Source organism: Martes martes (genome assembly GCF_963455335.1).
Source record: "Martes martes genome assembly, chromosome: 7".
Lineage (NCBI taxonomy): Eukaryota > Metazoa > Chordata > Mammalia > Carnivora > Mustelidae > Martes > Martes martes.
The window spans coordinates 39486038-39504682 of NC_137894.1; the positions used below are offsets into that span (position 1 = coordinate 39486038).

General features: G+C 38.3%; 1 protein-coding gene across 1 annotated transcript in view; it reads right to left on the minus strand.

The window, feature by feature from the left end:
- Nucleotides 1-9925: 9925 nt before the first annotated feature.
- ADAM10 (ADAM metallopeptidase domain 10) overlaps nt 9926-18645 on the minus strand; it is a 132178-nt gene continuing 123458 nt past the window's right edge. Inside the window, exons 15-16 of the mRNA XM_080807690.1 lie at nt 14741-14867; nt 9926-12940 (exon numbers count right to left, since the gene is read on the minus strand). Coding sequence (XP_080663816.1) covers nt 12846-12940; nt 14741-14867 — 222 coding nt within the window. The 3' untranslated portion in view covers nt 9926-12845. The remainder of the gene's footprint in view (nt 12941-14740; nt 14868-18645) is intronic.

Here is an 18645-nt window from a genome sequence, read left to right on the forward strand (position 1 = left end):
ATAAGACCTTTGGAACACTTCCCTCCTTTCCACCCACCCCCGATGCCCAGATTTGCTGAGATTCGCTTATTATTTTTAGTTCCAGACTGTTTTTAGAGGAGTTGTCAAGGCAGATGGTGATGTGATCAATCTGGAAAAAGAATATACTCTTACAGAGTGGAGAGCCCAGCCACACTCAACGATCTGAGGAAGGAGCTTCTCTGAGCCCTGAGTACCCAGGTGTTGATGATACACCCAGATCTGGGTGATGATCCCTTTTACCACTGTATATTCTCCTTGCCCTTCCCCAGTCTTCTGGAGACTTTGACTCTGAATTTATTTGCTAGGTAGAAGCAAGTGGTACGTATTCGCGGGTTAATCTGCAGGACTGAGTGAACTGAAGGTACAGAGGTTTGTCTCGGTGGATTTCCACAGTCCCCTTGGTTGCTCAGTGGTTTTCCGCCCTGTAGTTTCCAGTGTTGTCTAAGCCGTCCAGCGCTAGGATGATTCTTCCCCCTTTAGGGCTAACTTGTTCTCTGTAGAAACGTATAAGACTTTTCTCTTTCTTGTAGCTCAAAGATAGAATATGCTTAGGCGTCTTTTCATCATCAGTCCTTCCTGGAATTCTGTTGAGACACAAGCTTCTCTTCAGCTAAGAAACTTCTCTTGTATTATCGATCGCCTCTTCTATCACATCCCCCACCCTCCTTCTGGATTTCTATCCATCTTTTGATTTATACCTGTGTGTTTTTGCTCTGTGCCTTTAGCTGTATCTTTCTCTTATCTTCCAGGAGATTAATTCAGACATCAACAGTGACCTTTCTCCTTCAGTTCATCTCTTGAAATTTTTACATCAAAATCATTTTTGGTCTTAGAAAATCAGTGTGTGTGTGTGTGTGTGTGTGTGTATGAGAGAGAGAGAGAGTGTGTGTGTGTGTGTGTGTGTGTGTGTCTCACTTAAATCTCCTCAACTTTTCTTATTCTTCTGGTTCAAGTTATCTATGCCAGCAGCTATTTCTGTACTGAGGATTCTGCTTGTAATTCTTCTCCCTGAGGCTGCTGGGCCACATTAGGAATCTTTCCCTTTGTTTGCTCCCTAGGGCTCTGCGCCATGTCCTGGGATATCTTACACGGCAGCACTCCCACAGCAGTAGAAGGATCAGGAAGGAGTCTCAGCCTCCCTGGCCCAAGCTTAGCGGCAGATGGGCTGCCAGTCATCTGGTGAGGCATTAGGAGAAAGCCCTTCCTCCTCTTCTCACCTCTCCAGCGCAGGGGTGGAAGCAACTCAGTCCATCTGTTCAGCTCTTCAGGAACCAGGGAGACCAGGTACACTCAGAAGGACCTTCCTCCTGCTCCCCTCCTGGTGGCTCCCTGTTCCGGTCCTCTCTCTCTCTCTGTCAGGATTCTGCCAGAGCCTAGAGCCTCACCCACACTCGGGGCCTTGTCTGCCTCCTGGATGCCCCAGCAGCTGCTCTTCTCAGGAGAGCCAGATGGGTTGGATTGCAAGTAGAAAAGAGGCAGGATGTGTTCAAGCTGCTATCTTTCCAGAGCCCCCATTCTTTGTGCTTGAAACTTCTTTTCTTGTTTATTTTTGCATTCCAACGTACTCAATAAATATGACTGAACAAATGCCACCACTCTAACCTCACATCTCCTTTGGTGCAGCTTCTATTAATTAGGATGCTTTAGGAAGCTAACCAGAACAAGTTTAAATTAAAATTTTTTTTTTTTTTTTTTTTTTTTTTTTTTTTTTTTTTAGTCTTTCAAAAAAGTTCAGTCCCAAGGTAGAGTGGGCTTCAGGGAGGGCTGATTCAGCAGCTCAGTAATGTCATTAAGATGAAGTCATTTTTTTCTCTTTCTTCTCCTCTACCATCCTTGATGTTGGCTTCATGCCCAACGTTGGCTTCATGCTCAGGCTGATAGCAGGTTGGCTACTCCAGTTCCAGGCAGCACACGTAGACAAGACAACTTCCAGAGAAAGAAAAGTGGAAATCCCCTCCTATCTCACTGGCCAGATTGGGTTACACACCCATTCCTAAACTTGGCAAGAGTAATGGGATTAACCAAAGACCAATCAGCCCTAACCACATGGCTGTTTGAGAAGATACTTAAAATCAGGGAACACCTGCTTGCAAGCTAAATGTTCTCAGTCCAATAAGCAGTTTTTCACATGACAACAAGAATAGTTGGCATTTGAGTACTCACCATATGCAAGGTGCCTTAGAAACATGCTCATTTAATCCTCATCAAGTACTCTGAGGTGGCTAGCGTTATTATCCTCGTTTAACAGATGAGGTACCTAGAGCTTAACTAACTTTTACAAGGTCACGCAGTTAATGAACCATCATTTCCCTCCTTACGGATTCTATAGGTCTATGAATGCAACCTACCATGGCAGTAAGCAACACAGATCGTCCTTTACATATTAATTCCCTTGAGCCCCATGGGAGAGCTATAATTAGGTACTCTACTTATAGCTACTGTCTTTCATATCCTGGAGGCTGGTAACCAGCTAGCAGTGCTATTCATTCATGGCAGACCACTAGCTGTGCTCTCCGTGATGCTGCTGGGACTGTGCAGGCGTGTTTGGCTGTGCTTTGGAGTTTCCCCTTTGTATTATTACGTAACAAGCTCAAGAATTAGAAATTGCATTATAAAACAAGCCTCAAGATCTTAACATGGAACAGCTGAGCCCTATACGTTGAACACTCTTGGCTTGCACATTCATTGTGCCTTTTCCCTTAGAAACTAGCAAGTGTCGGGGAAGTCAAACAAGTATCTTCAACTCCTGTCTACACCCGAAACTCTTCCCACTGGGGGCTCTGCAGTGTGTGTGTGTGTGTGTGTGTGTGTGTGTGTAATTATGTGTTTTTCCATTATAAAAGCAATACATGCTTATAGAATGTATCCAGGGAAATGCACCTGAAGCTCTACTCCCCAACTCTCTTTCCCACCCCCAAGATAATCCTGTTAACTATGTGGTTGATTGCCATAGACTTTCTTTTTTTGCAATGCATCGCTTTTCATTTCTTTCTAATTTTTTATTATGGAAATATTCAAATATACATACAATTAAAATTGTATAATAAACCCCAATGTTCCCACCACTCAACTTGAACAAGCAACATTAACAATGCATTGGGGGTGCCTGGCTGGCTCATTCGGAAGAGCTAGCAACTTTTGATCTCAGGGTCATGAGTTTGAGCCCCATAGAGGGTATAGAAATGACTTATATAATAAAAAAAAACAAACAACCAATGTCTTGTAACATATTCGACATCACAATGGATTTAGTGGCTTTAAAAATTATTTATTATAAAAAGAATCCAAGTTCATAAAAAATTCAAACAATATGGAAAGATATAATCTTTCTTTCCCAAGACCCTTAATTCCAGTGCTCAGAAATAACCATTTTTAATGTATCAATTTAAACATTTTTATACATAAATTATACATTTTTACAAACTTAAAAATGTTTACATACAAGAAATCAGGCCACACGTATTTATTAATACTCGTTTTTTCCACTTACTCTCTTAGACATCTTTATGAGTAAATATGGAGAGACAGCCGGCATTCTTCAACAGCTACAGTGTTCCACTGGATAGCATACTTAACCCAGGAATGCAGGGAGGGTGACAGACAGGTATTTGAAAGATACGTAGATTCTGTCTCTAAAGCCAGAGGTTTACAAAGTGGGTTGTTCACACACCCAGGTCTGTGCAAAATGACTCATTGGAATGTGGAAAAATGTCCATTAACTTTTAACCTTGTCCTTTAAAGTTCTGCATATTTTCCAACATACCTAATAGTGCAACAATACATTTATATGTCCTTATCAGGAGTACGCACTCAAGACCTTTAAGTATGGGGTATAAAATCAACAAAGCTGGACACCACGGTCCCAGGCAGCTGTTGTAATGAATGCTGCAGAAAGCCAGAGGGGCTTCTAGGGCAAAGGAGGGGGTAGGTCTTCTGAGTCTCTGCAACCTGTCGTCCCCCCCACCCCGACAGCCCTTGGCATTGTGCTTTGTAGCATTCATGAAACTCTGGCCCAGTGAGAACTCCTTATGTGAGTGGAACGTGTCCCTGGCTGGAGACCCTGCAAAGGCAGCCATCCCCAAAATGCTTCTGTGGAGCACAGACTCTTCAAGGGGAGAAAATGGAGAAGAGTTAACTAGTTGGGAGCACGCATGCTCTAAGACCCTTTTAGTGATCAGAGGAGGCTCTGAAAGGTACTTCATTTAAAATAAATCCATAAATGAAAATAAAAACAAACAAAAATGTGGTTGATTTTAACTCAGCATTTCCATTTGACCCGGGGATCCATACCCCCTCCCAAGTTTTTTTTTTTCCTGGATATTTGTCTAAAAACCCACATAACTAGAATTTTGTGGGAAAACTTTATAGAAAAATGTTGATCAGGAGGTTTGTGGCAGGAAAATACCACCTACAGAATGTTTAACTTTTTTTTCGTTATGAAATAGTCAAATAAAAAAATGCCATGATTCAGCTAAAGAAAACACTTGTTCACACATGAAGAAGCGAGGGCCTCCCCATTTAATTTCTAATTCGAGCTTTTCTGAATCCAGCTCTCCCTCTGCCAGGAGCTACAATTTGTTGCTTACATACTCCAAAGCTAAGCTGTGTTTTTCCCATTTGCACAAAATGTGGTGGGTAGATTTTATTCTCCATAAATACAAATGCATGTTAGATTTTGAAAGAAAATTTTTCCCTGGGGGCAAAGGGAGGTGGTCATGCAGCCAGGGGATTTTAGAATCGGAGATGTTAAAAGTTAGAAGTATGGCTATCTGTAATACGTTGTAATGAGACTAACGTTTGTGCATATCTTGTGAAATTAGCTTCATTGCCTATTTACAAAACACACACCCTTTATCAAAATATAAGTGTTTATGGAACACTTACTAGATCAAGTTCAAGGACACAGAGACTAATAAAGTAGAACCAAGAGTCAAGGGGCAATCCAGGCAGAGGGAAAAACATACCCACAGGCATGAAAGTATGACAGGGCAGGAAAAGAGTCAAGGAACCACCCTGAAATTACATCATTGCTCAAAGCTTGTGACAAGAAGTTTGGACAAGCTGGAGCAAACTTTTACTAAAACTCGGAAACTCAGCTCAAGCCTGTCTTCTCTGGGGAGTCTCAGCAGTTCGCATGTGCATGTCCTCTGAGCCTCTAGCCACCCTGTATCTGTGCATTTTATAGCACAAATCGCTCAGCATTATCATTGCTGGGTTCTTCTTTCCTACTAGACTGGAAGCTCCCTGAGAGGACAGAGGGGCCTGGGAGGACAGCATGCAGGAGGTTGGGAAGTGGGTGGGAATTGAGGCAGCCACTGAGGATCGAAGATCCTTTCCAGGGCTTGGCTTAGATGAAGCAGGGTTAGCACCGCAGTGCAGCCTGAGCTATGACAGAAGCATGTACAGAGTGCCAGAGAGCACAGCAGAGGGTCACCTCACTAAGCAAGCTACGAGCTTAGATGTCCTGATCCTGAGTTGATCGGCAGCCACGGTTCAGAGGAAAAGGTCTGAAAAGCCAAGAGCCTTTCACAACCTCCAAACTGTTAGGCCAGCCAACATCCTCAAGAACCACCACCAAGTAGGACACATCTGCCAAAGGGAAAGCCAGCTCTTCAGTAAATGAATACAGTGCTAAACCAAAATGAAAACCATCCATAAAAACTACACAGGGGAATCTGAATGGCTAGGTTTACGTATAATAAAATCAAGAGCAAAAAATATTACCTTTCCCCGAAGAAAAATCAGCTATCCATACCCAATATAGAACCACTCAACATTATTAAAAACCCTATTTGAGCCACTTACCCCTTTGAGCCCCTTTCTTCAGCCCTCAGATTTGGGCTCAAGCCTCACTTTCTTGGGGAAGTCTTTCTGGCCTTCCTGACCAGGTCCCACTCCTGCATGATCAGCTGCCTGATCACCGGCAGAGTCCGCTTCCCAGCATTTATCGGGCTTGAAATGGTACATGTACCCACATGATTATTTGATTAACATCTGTCTAACCTATCAGACCATAAGCTTCACGAGGGCAGGGACATTGTGACGTTCACCACGATATTCCTATTCATCCAGCAGATGTGCTGGCACAACGAAGTGCTTAATGATCCATCCAATGAGTAACTGAGGTTACCGGGGTGTGCAAGCTAGTCTACGCATACCATCCGAGCCAAAGAATTCCAACCATCCTCTGATAAGACTTCAGGAAAGCGGGGATGAGGGGGGCAGGAAGAATGGTTAAAAGGTCAATTCACTTATTCACTTATTCAGAGATGCTAATAGAGACTTACAGAAAATAAGAATTAACTACAATCACAAAACCAAAGTGAAAATTAATCACAACATATCGACACCTCTATTTATAAAGACTGGACTCTTTTGGTAGAGATACAAAGCCTAAAACTCCCATGCCCAAAAGGCAAAAGGAAAAAAATAAAATACGCATTTAGAATGAATGAAGAATTGCTTAATTCGTTCAGTATTTGCTTTCCCAAAATTATTTCGAAAACTTATGTACCACAATCACTTTTTATATAAGACAACCTACACTCAAATTATTCTAATTTCTTTATACTGAGAACAAACAACTCCAGGGTGTCTTTTTAAAGATATATTTCTACCTCTGGAGATCATTATCATTTCAACAAGAAAGAGCAGAGTCTAGTTATTTATTCTATTTCTTCTGCTACAGGACACACAGGTTAAATGTGAATAAATAAGACCAAGAAGAACTAGTGAACAAAGAGGGAATGGAATGGCCCGCTTGCTGACTGCTGAATGACTGACAGTTTCAAGCATTTACCCTAGCAGTTGAAATCAATTAGTCATTCATTGCAACTGGAGCAGAATATAATTAATTATGTTAGCTTGACTGATTCAAGTTGAATTCCAGTAAAAAAAACTCATTATAAAAAATCATTGTAAATATAGGCTATTATAATGAATGGTTGTTAAAATAAAAACAAGTGAGTTTCTATATGAATTTGATTCATACTTAAAAAAAATTTATGGGAGATTTCTAATATAAACACAAAGAAAAATAGTACCTGTATAATGAATTCCCAAGTACCCATCACCCAGATTCAGTAACTATCAGCTCATGGTCAACCTTTTTCATCTGTATTCCCACACACTACCCAGCTCCAATCCCTGCATTATTTTTAAGCAGATCCTAAATGCTGTATTATTTCATTTTTAAGTATTTCAATTTGTATCTAATAGGGGTCCTTGTAAAAATGTAACCACAACACCATTAGCACACCTAAAAATAATCGATAAACTCCTTGAAGTCATCAAATATCCAATTATTTCTAGATTTCCCCAATGGTCTCATTTTTTATTAAGTTTATTCAAATCAAGATCCAAATAAACCCGTAAATTGTATTGGTAGATATAGCTCGTCAGTCTCTTTTAGTCCAATTTTTTTTCTTGCAATTCAGTTATTGAACAAATAGGGCTATTGGTCCTATAGTTTTCCAGAGTCTGGATTTTGCTGATTGAATCTCTTGTGGTGTCAATTAACATGTTCCTTTCTTTTCTGTATTTCTAGTAAAGAGGTGATCAGTTATGGAGGCTCAATCAGCATCAGCTTCGGCTTTTGGCAGAACTGCTTCATAAATAGTATATGTATTTCCTTTAAGAGGCACAAAATGTCTGCTGTCTCTTTGTGGGGTCAGCAGATACTGGTGATCTTTGCCTAGATCCATTAATCATTGTGGGCTAAAATGGTGGTATACTGTCCTTCCTCTTTAACATCTTAGCTGGTATATTTCTTTAAGAGCATATTCCAAAGGTAACTATGATTTTGTAAACTTGTAGAGTAAAACAAAACATGAGTTTCAATTTCTTGTAGATATTATCCTTACTGATGCTAAAATTATCTCAGCTTTGGCCAGTAGGAACTTCTTCAAGGTGCCTCCTCAATCTTTTTTTGACAGACTTCTAATGGCTTATTTGCTTCCTGGTATGACAGAGTGGTTTTTAGGCTCTTCTGGTATATTTCTCTCTCTGGGTCTGGAATCAGCCATTTAAATCAAGGAAGTCTGGTTTCTTCCAAGAAAATGGCATTTAGAGACCACAATGGGGGCACTATGTTTGACTTTCACTTGAATTATGTTCAAAGCTAATAAAGTCAATTAAGCAAGAGTTTTCTACTGTTTCTAATAAATTCATGTGACTGCATATAGGTGAATTTTTAAGCATGGGGCTCTCAGCTTTAAAAATATATGCATATATATAACACGCTGGGGTGCCTGGCTGGCTCAGTCAGTAAAGAATTCAATTCTTGATCTCAGAGGCCTGTGCTGGCTATAGAGAGTACTTTGAAAAAAGCATACAATATGCTAATGGTGGAAGTATTCTTATATGATAATGGTAGGAGTATAACTTGGTACAATCTCTCTGAAAGACAGTTATCATAATTTTTATCCATGACCTCTAAAAAACCTTTAGCTCAACAATTCCACTTCTAGGTATTTCTTTTATTAGGCTTAGGAATTTTTCTTGTAGGGCTGTTTAATAGATGATCTAAAAACCTAAGGGAATGGGTTAATTTTAAGAAAATTTTAAGAATGTACAGTAAGTATATCCATAGAATGAAACATTTGTAGTCATTAAAATGATGTAGATACTATATCAATACATTATTAAATAAGAAAGGTGGGTACAGAAGTGTTCCTACCATGCCTTTCACTACATGCACAGAAAAATGTCTTGGAGGCTATATCCCAAAATCTGAACAGGGTACACTGGGTCATTCTCATGTTTCTATGGCTGGCTTAGGAGTTGGCTTCCCTGGGCCTGCCAAGTCAGATACTACTCCACCTGCTTTCCAGCTTCAAATGCCGTGTTCTTGTTGTCTTTGCTTCGTTATTCCTTATCCTTGCTGGATTATGCTCTTTGCTTTCCCCAGTCACTGTGACTGTAGTGGAGATTTTAGGAAAGAGCAGAGACTATAAATATTTTGTTCAACACTCCATTTTGCCTCATCCCATTGTTTTTTATGGGACACACTCTGAAGAGCTTATCAAATATAAAATACATGAATATCTACTGAAAATAGTGCACATATGTATACTTCTTAAACATACAAATAACATCGCAATATAGGACACAAGGGCTCATTTAGTATCCTAACAATATGAAGGGCTGGATACAGAAACAATAACAGAGAACCTAAACTGGTAATAAATGGAGAAAGAGATTTAAATAGGAGTTGTTTTTAATCAAAAACATAAAACCAGAAATGCCGAAACTGAAGCTGAGCTCTGTGGGGTAAACTGACCATATTTATTACTTAGAAGTCAAAACTGTTTTTTAAGAAACTACAATTTATTGCAAAGTTAGATTTCTTTAAAGATGAATTGTCCCTGGCAGCTGCTTTGAAACTATATTCAGCTTGCTCTCCAGTTTGGGGAGACACTGACCTGTTAGTTCTGGATAATGAACATCACCTCCTCTTGTACCTCTGAGGATGGGCTGTCCAGTTTTGTAATGCATCTACTACACCGACCCTCTTACAGTTTCCATTAGAAATCCTTAATCAGAAATTAAGAGCCTTCTCAAGCACAAGCACCCACAACCGCACAGCTGCCAAGGATACTAAACCCATCTTGGGAGAAATAATAATCATTATTCATCTTAAAACTTACCGGCCGCACAGAGAGAGAAAGAACTTAAAAGTAGTTTGCTCAGTTTGGAGAAACCTTCGGTTTTCACTAGCCTGTGAATATGACAAAAATGAAGTACCCGAAGCACAAAGTGCTGAAGACACCTCAGAAAACAAGACTGACCAGATAAAGTCGTCCTTCCCTTTAAAAAGTCCTTCCTAAAACTGTATGCTCTTGCCTGAAGCTATGGGGAACACTAATGCCAAAAACCGTAATAATTTATTTTATTGATTTTTTTTGTGAGTTGTTGGAATTTATAAAACTGAGTGGGGAAAAATATTCTAAACAAATTTAAGCATTCAACTCTTAAGTTAAAACAACAAATTTGCAATCATCTGAATTAATTAATATTAATAGCTTCACAAACAAAATGAAACAAGATATACACTCTGATATTTATAAATCAAAGTTACTACTGCATATTTACTCTAATAAATACTACTTATTTACAGCTGGTCTTGATTTAAATTTTGGGGCAGATTATTCTATGCAGGGTACTAGTCTGGGGTTGTACTTCTTTTTCTAGTTAAGACTGAAATGTCAGTTCTCTCCTTATTTGCTATGAATCTGACAAAACAGGAAAAGGTGGCTCCAAATTTTAAAACACACTAACTACTAAAATGGGCTTTTAAAATAAATTAGGTACTTAGTATTCAAAACTTTGTAAAATATATGTAAGACCACAATTTCCAAAATGACTTGGCTCGTCTACCAAGACTAAGACTTTTAAACATTTTGAATATTGATTAGAAGTAATGTAAAGCAGTTGAGATCAGTTGAGTGTTTTTTTAAAGGATCATTGTGTGTAGATACAGAGATATCTAGTCATATATTTTCTTCATGGACTCCTAACCTGGAATAAAACTATCTGTATGTGTATGGAAAGAGTCAATCCTCTCTGCTTAATCACCTCTCTTTTAGTTAGTAAGGAAAAGCTGCCTTGCGGGAAGCTCCTTTTGATAGTTCTCAGAGTTCAAAGAGTATGGAACCTTCAAGTTGATTTCATCAAGTCTATTTATTAATGCATTTCAAGTTTCAAAAAACCTTACATCTTTGCACAATACTTTATTTTTTGCAATTTTTAGTAAAAATTTCCAAAGTGAACAAAAAGATACTGTATAAAACACAGTGGACATAAACTGACAGTAGTATTAGATCTCATTTGTCTTGATCCTTTTGTTTTACCACATCTTGATTTGCAGTGGAAAGAGTTCAGTGCACGTATCTCTTGTCAGAAAACATTTAACTTAGACTCAAAATAAAATAGGGCAGTGTGTACCTGCCAAAACCCTACCACAGGATAACATTACAAGCAAAAAATGTACATGTTCCAAAGTCTACCACACTCAAGAAGTTACTAAGAACTCTTGCAGAAGAAAAGTCACCATTTTAGAAATGCAAACCCACTTCCAACCTTTGCACAGTCCAAAAACAAAGGCATTTAAATGATTTAAAAGCAATTACATACATATCTACCTACTTGTTTGTTTAGAATTATTTATAGTCTATCTGGGGTTTCATGTACAAAATTTGTCTCTAAATCATGTACAAAAAGCTGTATTTTGAAAAAAGTCACCACATACTGTACAAGTTTACAAGGAAGAGATCCCATTATTTTCTCTAGCATTTTTGGCCTTGCTGGCTTGCGTCACATTATGAGAATGATTGTGTAAACCTTATACTCTTAAGAAACAAAAAGGAAAAAATAAGCCAAAACACAAATCTTTTCAATGTTCCCTAAATTTGCCTCCTATGTGAAGCCAGAAAAAATCATAGCTGTTTACTTCTAATTTAAGTGATGTAGCTGGAAAACAGAAGCAATAAATATGTCACAAGCTTAAAACTTTTTGTAATGCCCCTTCCATTCCTGCATAGCAATAAGCCTGTTAATACATTAAATGCTTTTGCTTTCTTTCTTTAAAAAGCCAATTATTTACATCTGTTTAAAAAATAAATTTGGAATGGGACATTGTGCTGTTTCACCTTCACTGCTGTTAAAATATTTTAAGGAAAAAAATGTCAGAAGGCCTATCTACAATTTTAACTACTAGTTGAACAAATCATCCTTCTTTAGTGGTTACCAATGATCAGTGATAGTATGCTGAAAAAACTGTTCCAATACTTCGATAAAATAAAAGACACAGCTTTTCTTTTCCGTATCAGAGAAAACCAAAAACATAATTAGCATACTTTAGATATATGGAAAACACAAATAACAGGCTACAAATAAAAAAATCATTTCATTGACATAATTTCTACCAAAGCGTGATTAAAATTTCACCTATCAATTCAAAACTGGAATTAGAAAGTTTAAAGTAAGTAAGCAGAAATCAGACATTTACGTAAGAACGGACTCTGAAGTAGTATGCTGCATACGTCCAGTTTGCACACTTAACTGTGTTCTTCAGCGTAGTCACTCCTGTGCTCTCAGCAGCCATTGGATGAAGACAAGATGAATATCAGAACCAACTCCATCATTATAAAAAGGTAAATTGATTCTCACTTCAAAAACTGCCTGTGTAAAGCATTACAGAATCCTGGACCACTGAATACCACCATTCTCTGTTATCCTGAGTATGTCAATTAAACAGTAATTTTTCATTAAGAGCGGAAAAATTTTATAATACAAAGAAACATCCATATTGCAATTTCTGTTTACAATTGCACACAGAAGTACAGTGTACGTAAGAAATACATGTCTGCATATAACAAGGTATGTACATTGGCAAGTGATGTCTCCAATGTTGAGGTGGTCGAGCCTCCTAGCCTTGATTGGCAGTTGAAAAAAATATATATATATTTCAATTTGTGATAAAAGTTTATCGAGAGCCAAGTCTGCCTGCAAGTGAAGAAAATGCAGCAACGAAGAACAGGGAACACGGGGCACGTAATAATATTCTAAGACTTTGTGCCATTAGGTTAAAAATAGCTGTCCATAAGAAAATTGGGTTCCTTTTCCACCCCCCCACCCCCAAATTGGAATTTTCAGGCTTTAAAATTTAAGTAATTCCACCTGGTCTGAGGACATGATCTCTTGCCATTTTTTCTTCGACTGTTATTTGTGAGGGTTTAGTTGGGGGATGATGATTTAATAGGTGTCTCTTTGGAGTGAAGTTTTCCCATTGTAGGCACTAGGAAGAACCAAGGCAAAAGCTGCAGTTAACGTCTCATGTGTCCCATTTGATAACTCTCCCGGGGCCTCTGACGCTGGGGTTGCTGAATGGGCTGTGGGGGTCTCCTCCTCTTTAAAGTGCCTGCGAATCACGAACAAAAGTAAAACAGATTTACTGTGCACTTTTTAATCTTAAAAAACAAAGCTGTCAATTCAATAAGAAAGGTTCTAGATCAGCACTATCCAACAAAAATACAACTCATATATGTAATTTTCTAAGTTTTCTGGTAGCCATAATGAAAAAGATCAAAAAGATGGGCAAGATAATGTTAGTAACTTTTTTATTCCACTTAATCTGATGTAGGCAAAATATCATCACCTCAAGGTGTAATCAATACAAGAAAGTATTAATAAACTATTTTATTCTTTCTTGTATATCAAGTCTTCCCAGTCTGGTATATAACTTATATTTACAACACATCTCACTGTTAACTTGCCACGTTTCAAGTGCTCAACAGACATAACTATTAGATTAATACATATTCTGAGGACAGAATCTATGAGGAATAAATTACGGAGTCTTTGAGCAAACTCTCTGAAACTGAGATGCCTAGTCTGTAAAACAGGGATAATAATGAACTCCTACAGTCTATGTAATCTGTGAGGATTATATGACAATTCATGTAAAAGTGCTTTTTGGGAGAGTTCGATAATTGCTAGGGTTGGTTTTCTTTCTTTTTGTTTTTTTTTTTTTTTAAGTTTTTAAAGGTAGAATTTGCTTAAAGTGAAATCAAGTAAAAAAAATGTTATGTTGCATGAGATCATAATTGGTAACATATCTAATGAGTGTCATGTGGCCCTTAGAAATCCCTAGGAAATTAATATAAATTCTATGTTGCTTACACTGTCAATTTACAAAAAGCAATGACATCAAAATCACATTTCCTCTGATTCCCACCAAGATGCTGTCCAAGCATGACTACTGAGCTCTCTTGTGCCAGGACAGGTAAATTTAGGCGAACAGTTGAGGGAAAAATTGTAAGAAACCCCTAGTTTTAAACTACTTTGTGTAGGGTATCAGACTTGGTCTGAGGTGAGAGGCTTCATGAGAAGTCTGTGGAACGCAGGAGAGGGACAGCTGTCATTTACCTCTCGTTCTCCCCTACCATTATGGCACCATGTCTGCCCCACACCTAGAGCGAACAGTTCTGGGGCAGGAGTTTCTGAGGGCAGCACAGAAGCCACAAATAGCTTGGGGAAGGTGAGGCACAAACAGATGGGAACTAAATAATCTGGAGCAGTTGCTTCCTAACCTTTTTCTTTTCCAAATCCCTGGAGTGAATCTAAAGAAAGCCTCCTCCCAATGCTGTGTCTCCATGAGAGGTCAAGGATGGACCCCAAACCTCAGAAATTGTTTTCAGAGATGGAGAGTAAAAACCACGGTTTCTTGGTGACTGAAGCCTCCATCCTAAGCCCTTCCCACAGACTGTTATCTTTATTTCCCCATAAGCATCACCCCTCAGGAAAATGAATTTATGTGCCAGAAAACATTTCAAGAGCACAAACAATAGAAACAATAACAGAAGCACAGCTATTAGAATAATCAATCATTTAGAAGTAGCCTATCATAATAAAAACAAAGAAGGGAAGATTTTAGAATACAAAAAATAAGAAATGAGAAAACAGGTATCAGGCAAAAATATAACTGTCCAAGTCTAAATATTTTTAGTGACTCAAGACAGATTAGCATTAAATTGGTAGCCATTAGCAAACTAGATTGGACAGATAAAAAACATACTTAAAAATCAAATAATTCATCTACTAATCTTATTCTCAAAGAGAAAGTACTATAAAATTTGTTAAAAGACCCATTTATCATTCAATTCTACCTGCTGAACAGTTCAAAGTTATAAAAAAACATATCTTGCTCAAACTGTCTTACCTGGAAGAGGTTTAGGAGGAGGCAGCTTTGGATTACTACTTGGAGTATGAACACTGCATATCTTAATAAATCCAGCCATTAGCATGATCAGGGCAATTCCCATAAGTAATACTGCCCACCAATAAATCTAGAAATAAACAGATTTTTCTACTGAAAGAACTGCAAAATATTTTAGAATATTTTATATTACATAAAATATATATATTACATTTTAATTTCTGAAGAACATTTGTTCTTTGGGAAGTGTACAGATACCACATATAAGATTAATTTCTTTTTTTTTTCTTAAGATTTTATTTATTTATTTGACAGAGAGAGAGGGGGACAGCAAGAGAAGGAACACAAGCAGGGGGAGTAGAGGAGGGAGAGGGAGAAGCAGCTTTCCGTCTGAGCAGAGGGTCCAACATGGCACTTCATCCCAGGATCCTGGGATCCTGTAGTATCACCTCCAATGTGATCCAATCCATAAGCACCAAGAATCAATGGTTTTCCTACTTTCAGGATGATGTGCTAGCTACAGGAGATGCATATCTATTCCTGAAGTCCATTGTATTTTCTAACATATTTCCTTCCCTCTGGTCTTCCCTGCTCAAAACCATCTTCTACATGGTCATCAGTGTTACAACTACCTAAAATATGGAATTGACTATGCCACTCCTCTCTGTAAAACCCTTCTTTAAAACCTTCCCACCAAGGATCTCTAAAACCATTAAGCAGGAGGGAGGAAAAAAATAAAACTTGAGCACAATAAAGTACAGCAAAGTACATATATGATTCCACTTAAAATATATATATATATATACACACACACACATACACACATACATACATACATATGGGGGGCGGGGGGCCTGGATGGCACAGTTGGTTCAATAACTGGCTATTGGTTTCAGCTAAGGTCGTGATTTCGGGGCACGAGATGGAGCCCCATCTTGGACTCTACACTCAGCATGGGGTCTGCTTGGGATTCTCTCTCCCTCTCCTCCTCTGCCCTTCCTGCTTGTGCTAAGATAAATAAATAGATTTAAAATAAATAAGTAAATAAATAAACACACACATGCATGTATGTATATAGGTATATATATGGATGCTAGTCAATTTGGGCATCCAATTCTTGATTTCAGCTCAGGTCATAATCTCAGGGTTGTGAGATCGAGTGTCAAGTCAGGCTCTGCACTGGGTGTGAAGCCTGCTTAAGATTCTCTCTCTCTCTCTCTGCCCCTCCCCACCCGCTCATGCTCTCTTTCTCTCTATAAATAAATAAACAAATAAATAAATAAATAAATTCTTATAATGGTATAGATGGTTTCTAAAGAATATACAAAAAAATCATCTTGAGAAGACTGGGCTTCAGGGGGAAAAGGTGGCTTATTTTTCAATGCATTACTTTGTCAATTAAAAAAAAGGATAATCACACTGACAAAAAAAAGTAAAAACAAGACTTTTTAATTTAAAAAAATGTGACTTTTTAGATCCTCCCTATTCATAAAACATCCATCTGTACGCTCTATTTCTACTAGTCCTTAAGAATTTAGTTTTGGTATCACCTCCTTAAAGAGGTATTCCCTAAATAGGTCTTCCCTATTTTCTATGAAAACACCAGGCAGAAATGAAAATATGTTTCTCTGTGCTTGTCTTCTCGAATCCAAACTGGACTACAGGCTCCCTGAATTTATATGCTACAAACTTAGTACCTGTCCCACAAAAATGTACCTATTGGACTAGTTATTACCAGTGAGTCACTACGGCAAACACCGACTCTTGTAAACACTTCTAAACAGCTCATTTGTTATTTCTAGATTGCCCACACAAATAATGTGACAAGGCTCTCACAACAGAAACAGGATATAAAAAACAGTGGTTTTGATATCTCTGATACCAGTTTTTTAGCACCTAAGACATCTTCAATACAAGATGCAAGTAGTATGAGAAGAACAGAAGCAGATAAGAAAGCAAGCCTGGATTTAGTTATGGTTATAACTGTAGAAAACAAAAGTCAAAAGTTGAAGGTCCAGTTGAGATCAATAAACATTTACTAAAATATGGCATCCAGGTCCTAATGGACTTCCAGTTTTTTTTAGCAGTGTTCTCGGACTTCCTCCAAATTTTTCCAGGAAACTAACTACGTATCTCAAAAGCCCACAGCCTGAGATGTTTTGGTGACAACGACAGCAGCTCCTCTGAGTTTAGTGTGTGGGGAAACGAAACGTCACAGTGGCGAGAATACAGCAAGAAAAACTAAACAAACAAAACAATGGTGTATTTGAGAGCGTAGTAAATAAATACGGCCACCTTTGGTCGAGGGTATTTTTAATGTTCCCTTTAAAAGAGAATTATCATAGAATTGGTTAAATGTGAAATTATACATACTATAAAATTAGAGGAAAGAATACCAAACCAGGCTAACAAATGAAAAATATGTGTTTCATCTGTAAAGAAAAGATCACAATTTGTCCACCTGCTAGAATATCAAAGAAAGGAGAGCCATCACTTACTCAACAAACATTTAATGAGTGTAAATTATGCATGAACTCTCGCCTTTCATAGATACAAGGGTGTTGAGTGAAACTTAAGAGACAAAGAGAAGATAACCAAAAGGTTAAAACAGCTTTGCAGTTACGAAGCACTAAATCAAGTCTAAGAAAATAATTCTACAAAGGAAACAGACGTTATTCAACAGAGTCATTTACATGGCCAAAAGAACACAAAGTAGAAAAAAAAGTAAAAATTACAAATTAAAAGGTCAAAATTCACCAGTCTAATTTATTATGTACTAACAAAAGGGACCTAAAGGATTATAAAATGATAAAACAGTTATCACCCAAAAGAAAACTGTGCAGAGGAAGGAGCAACACATACACTCAAGTCTCTCCAGACACAGTTTAGTCTTTACTGTATTTTAAACATCCCCATGGGGCACCTGAGTGGCTCAGTGGGTTGAACACCTGACTCTTGGTTTCAGCTAAGGTCATGATCTTGGGGTCCCGGGATGGAGCCCTGTGGCAGACCCTGCACTCAGTGCAGAGCCCACTTCTCTGCCTCTCTCTCCCCTGCCCCTCTCCTCCTCTTGTGCGTGAGCACGCACATGAGCACACACACACTTTCTCTAAAATAAATAAATAAAATCTTAAAAAATCTCCAGAAAAACTCAACCAGATAATCATTTCAGTGAATGTTCCAGAGTTTGACAACTCACTCTCCATAAATGACTCTAGACCTCCTGTGGCTCACAAAGCCTTTTTGGGCCCACAGCTCCTTGTGTTGATGCTGGTTTTGCCACCCTGCAGGGGCAAAAGGCTTCCCTTCTATCCTTCAGAATATACTGGTGTCTAGACTTTGACTAAATGTTCTTCCATCCTGCAACACCCTCACACGCCACCCCTCACAACACTCTGCCAAGCAGAAAGCAACTGACTCCTAATCTCTTAGTTACTTTAATCGTAGCCTGGGCAAGCAGGATAAAATGCCGCTGAGAGAAACCTGAAGATATTATAGCTTCAAAGTTAAGATAATATGCACAATTTTTATTCTTTTCCATATACATTATGACATTTAAGAAATCTGCTACATTCATCTAGCAAATATATATTGAATCCCTACCATATGCTAAGCCCTATGACAATACTGCATCTTTGTTGTTCAGGTTTCACAAATGATAGTTATGTGGCCTATTCTACCACGCAATGAAGGTCCACATCCACCCTCCACTTTAACATGTGAGGATGACAGAATAGAAAATTCTGTCATAAGCCTTTTAAAAAATGAGTCATTACACTGCAGAAACTAAAAAAATGGTTCCCAAACTTAAGCATGCACCATCACCTACTGTCTCAGTGGCTCAAGGATGAGACCCAATAATCTGCATTTCTAGCAAGTTCCTAGACAACACTGACACTGCTGGTCAG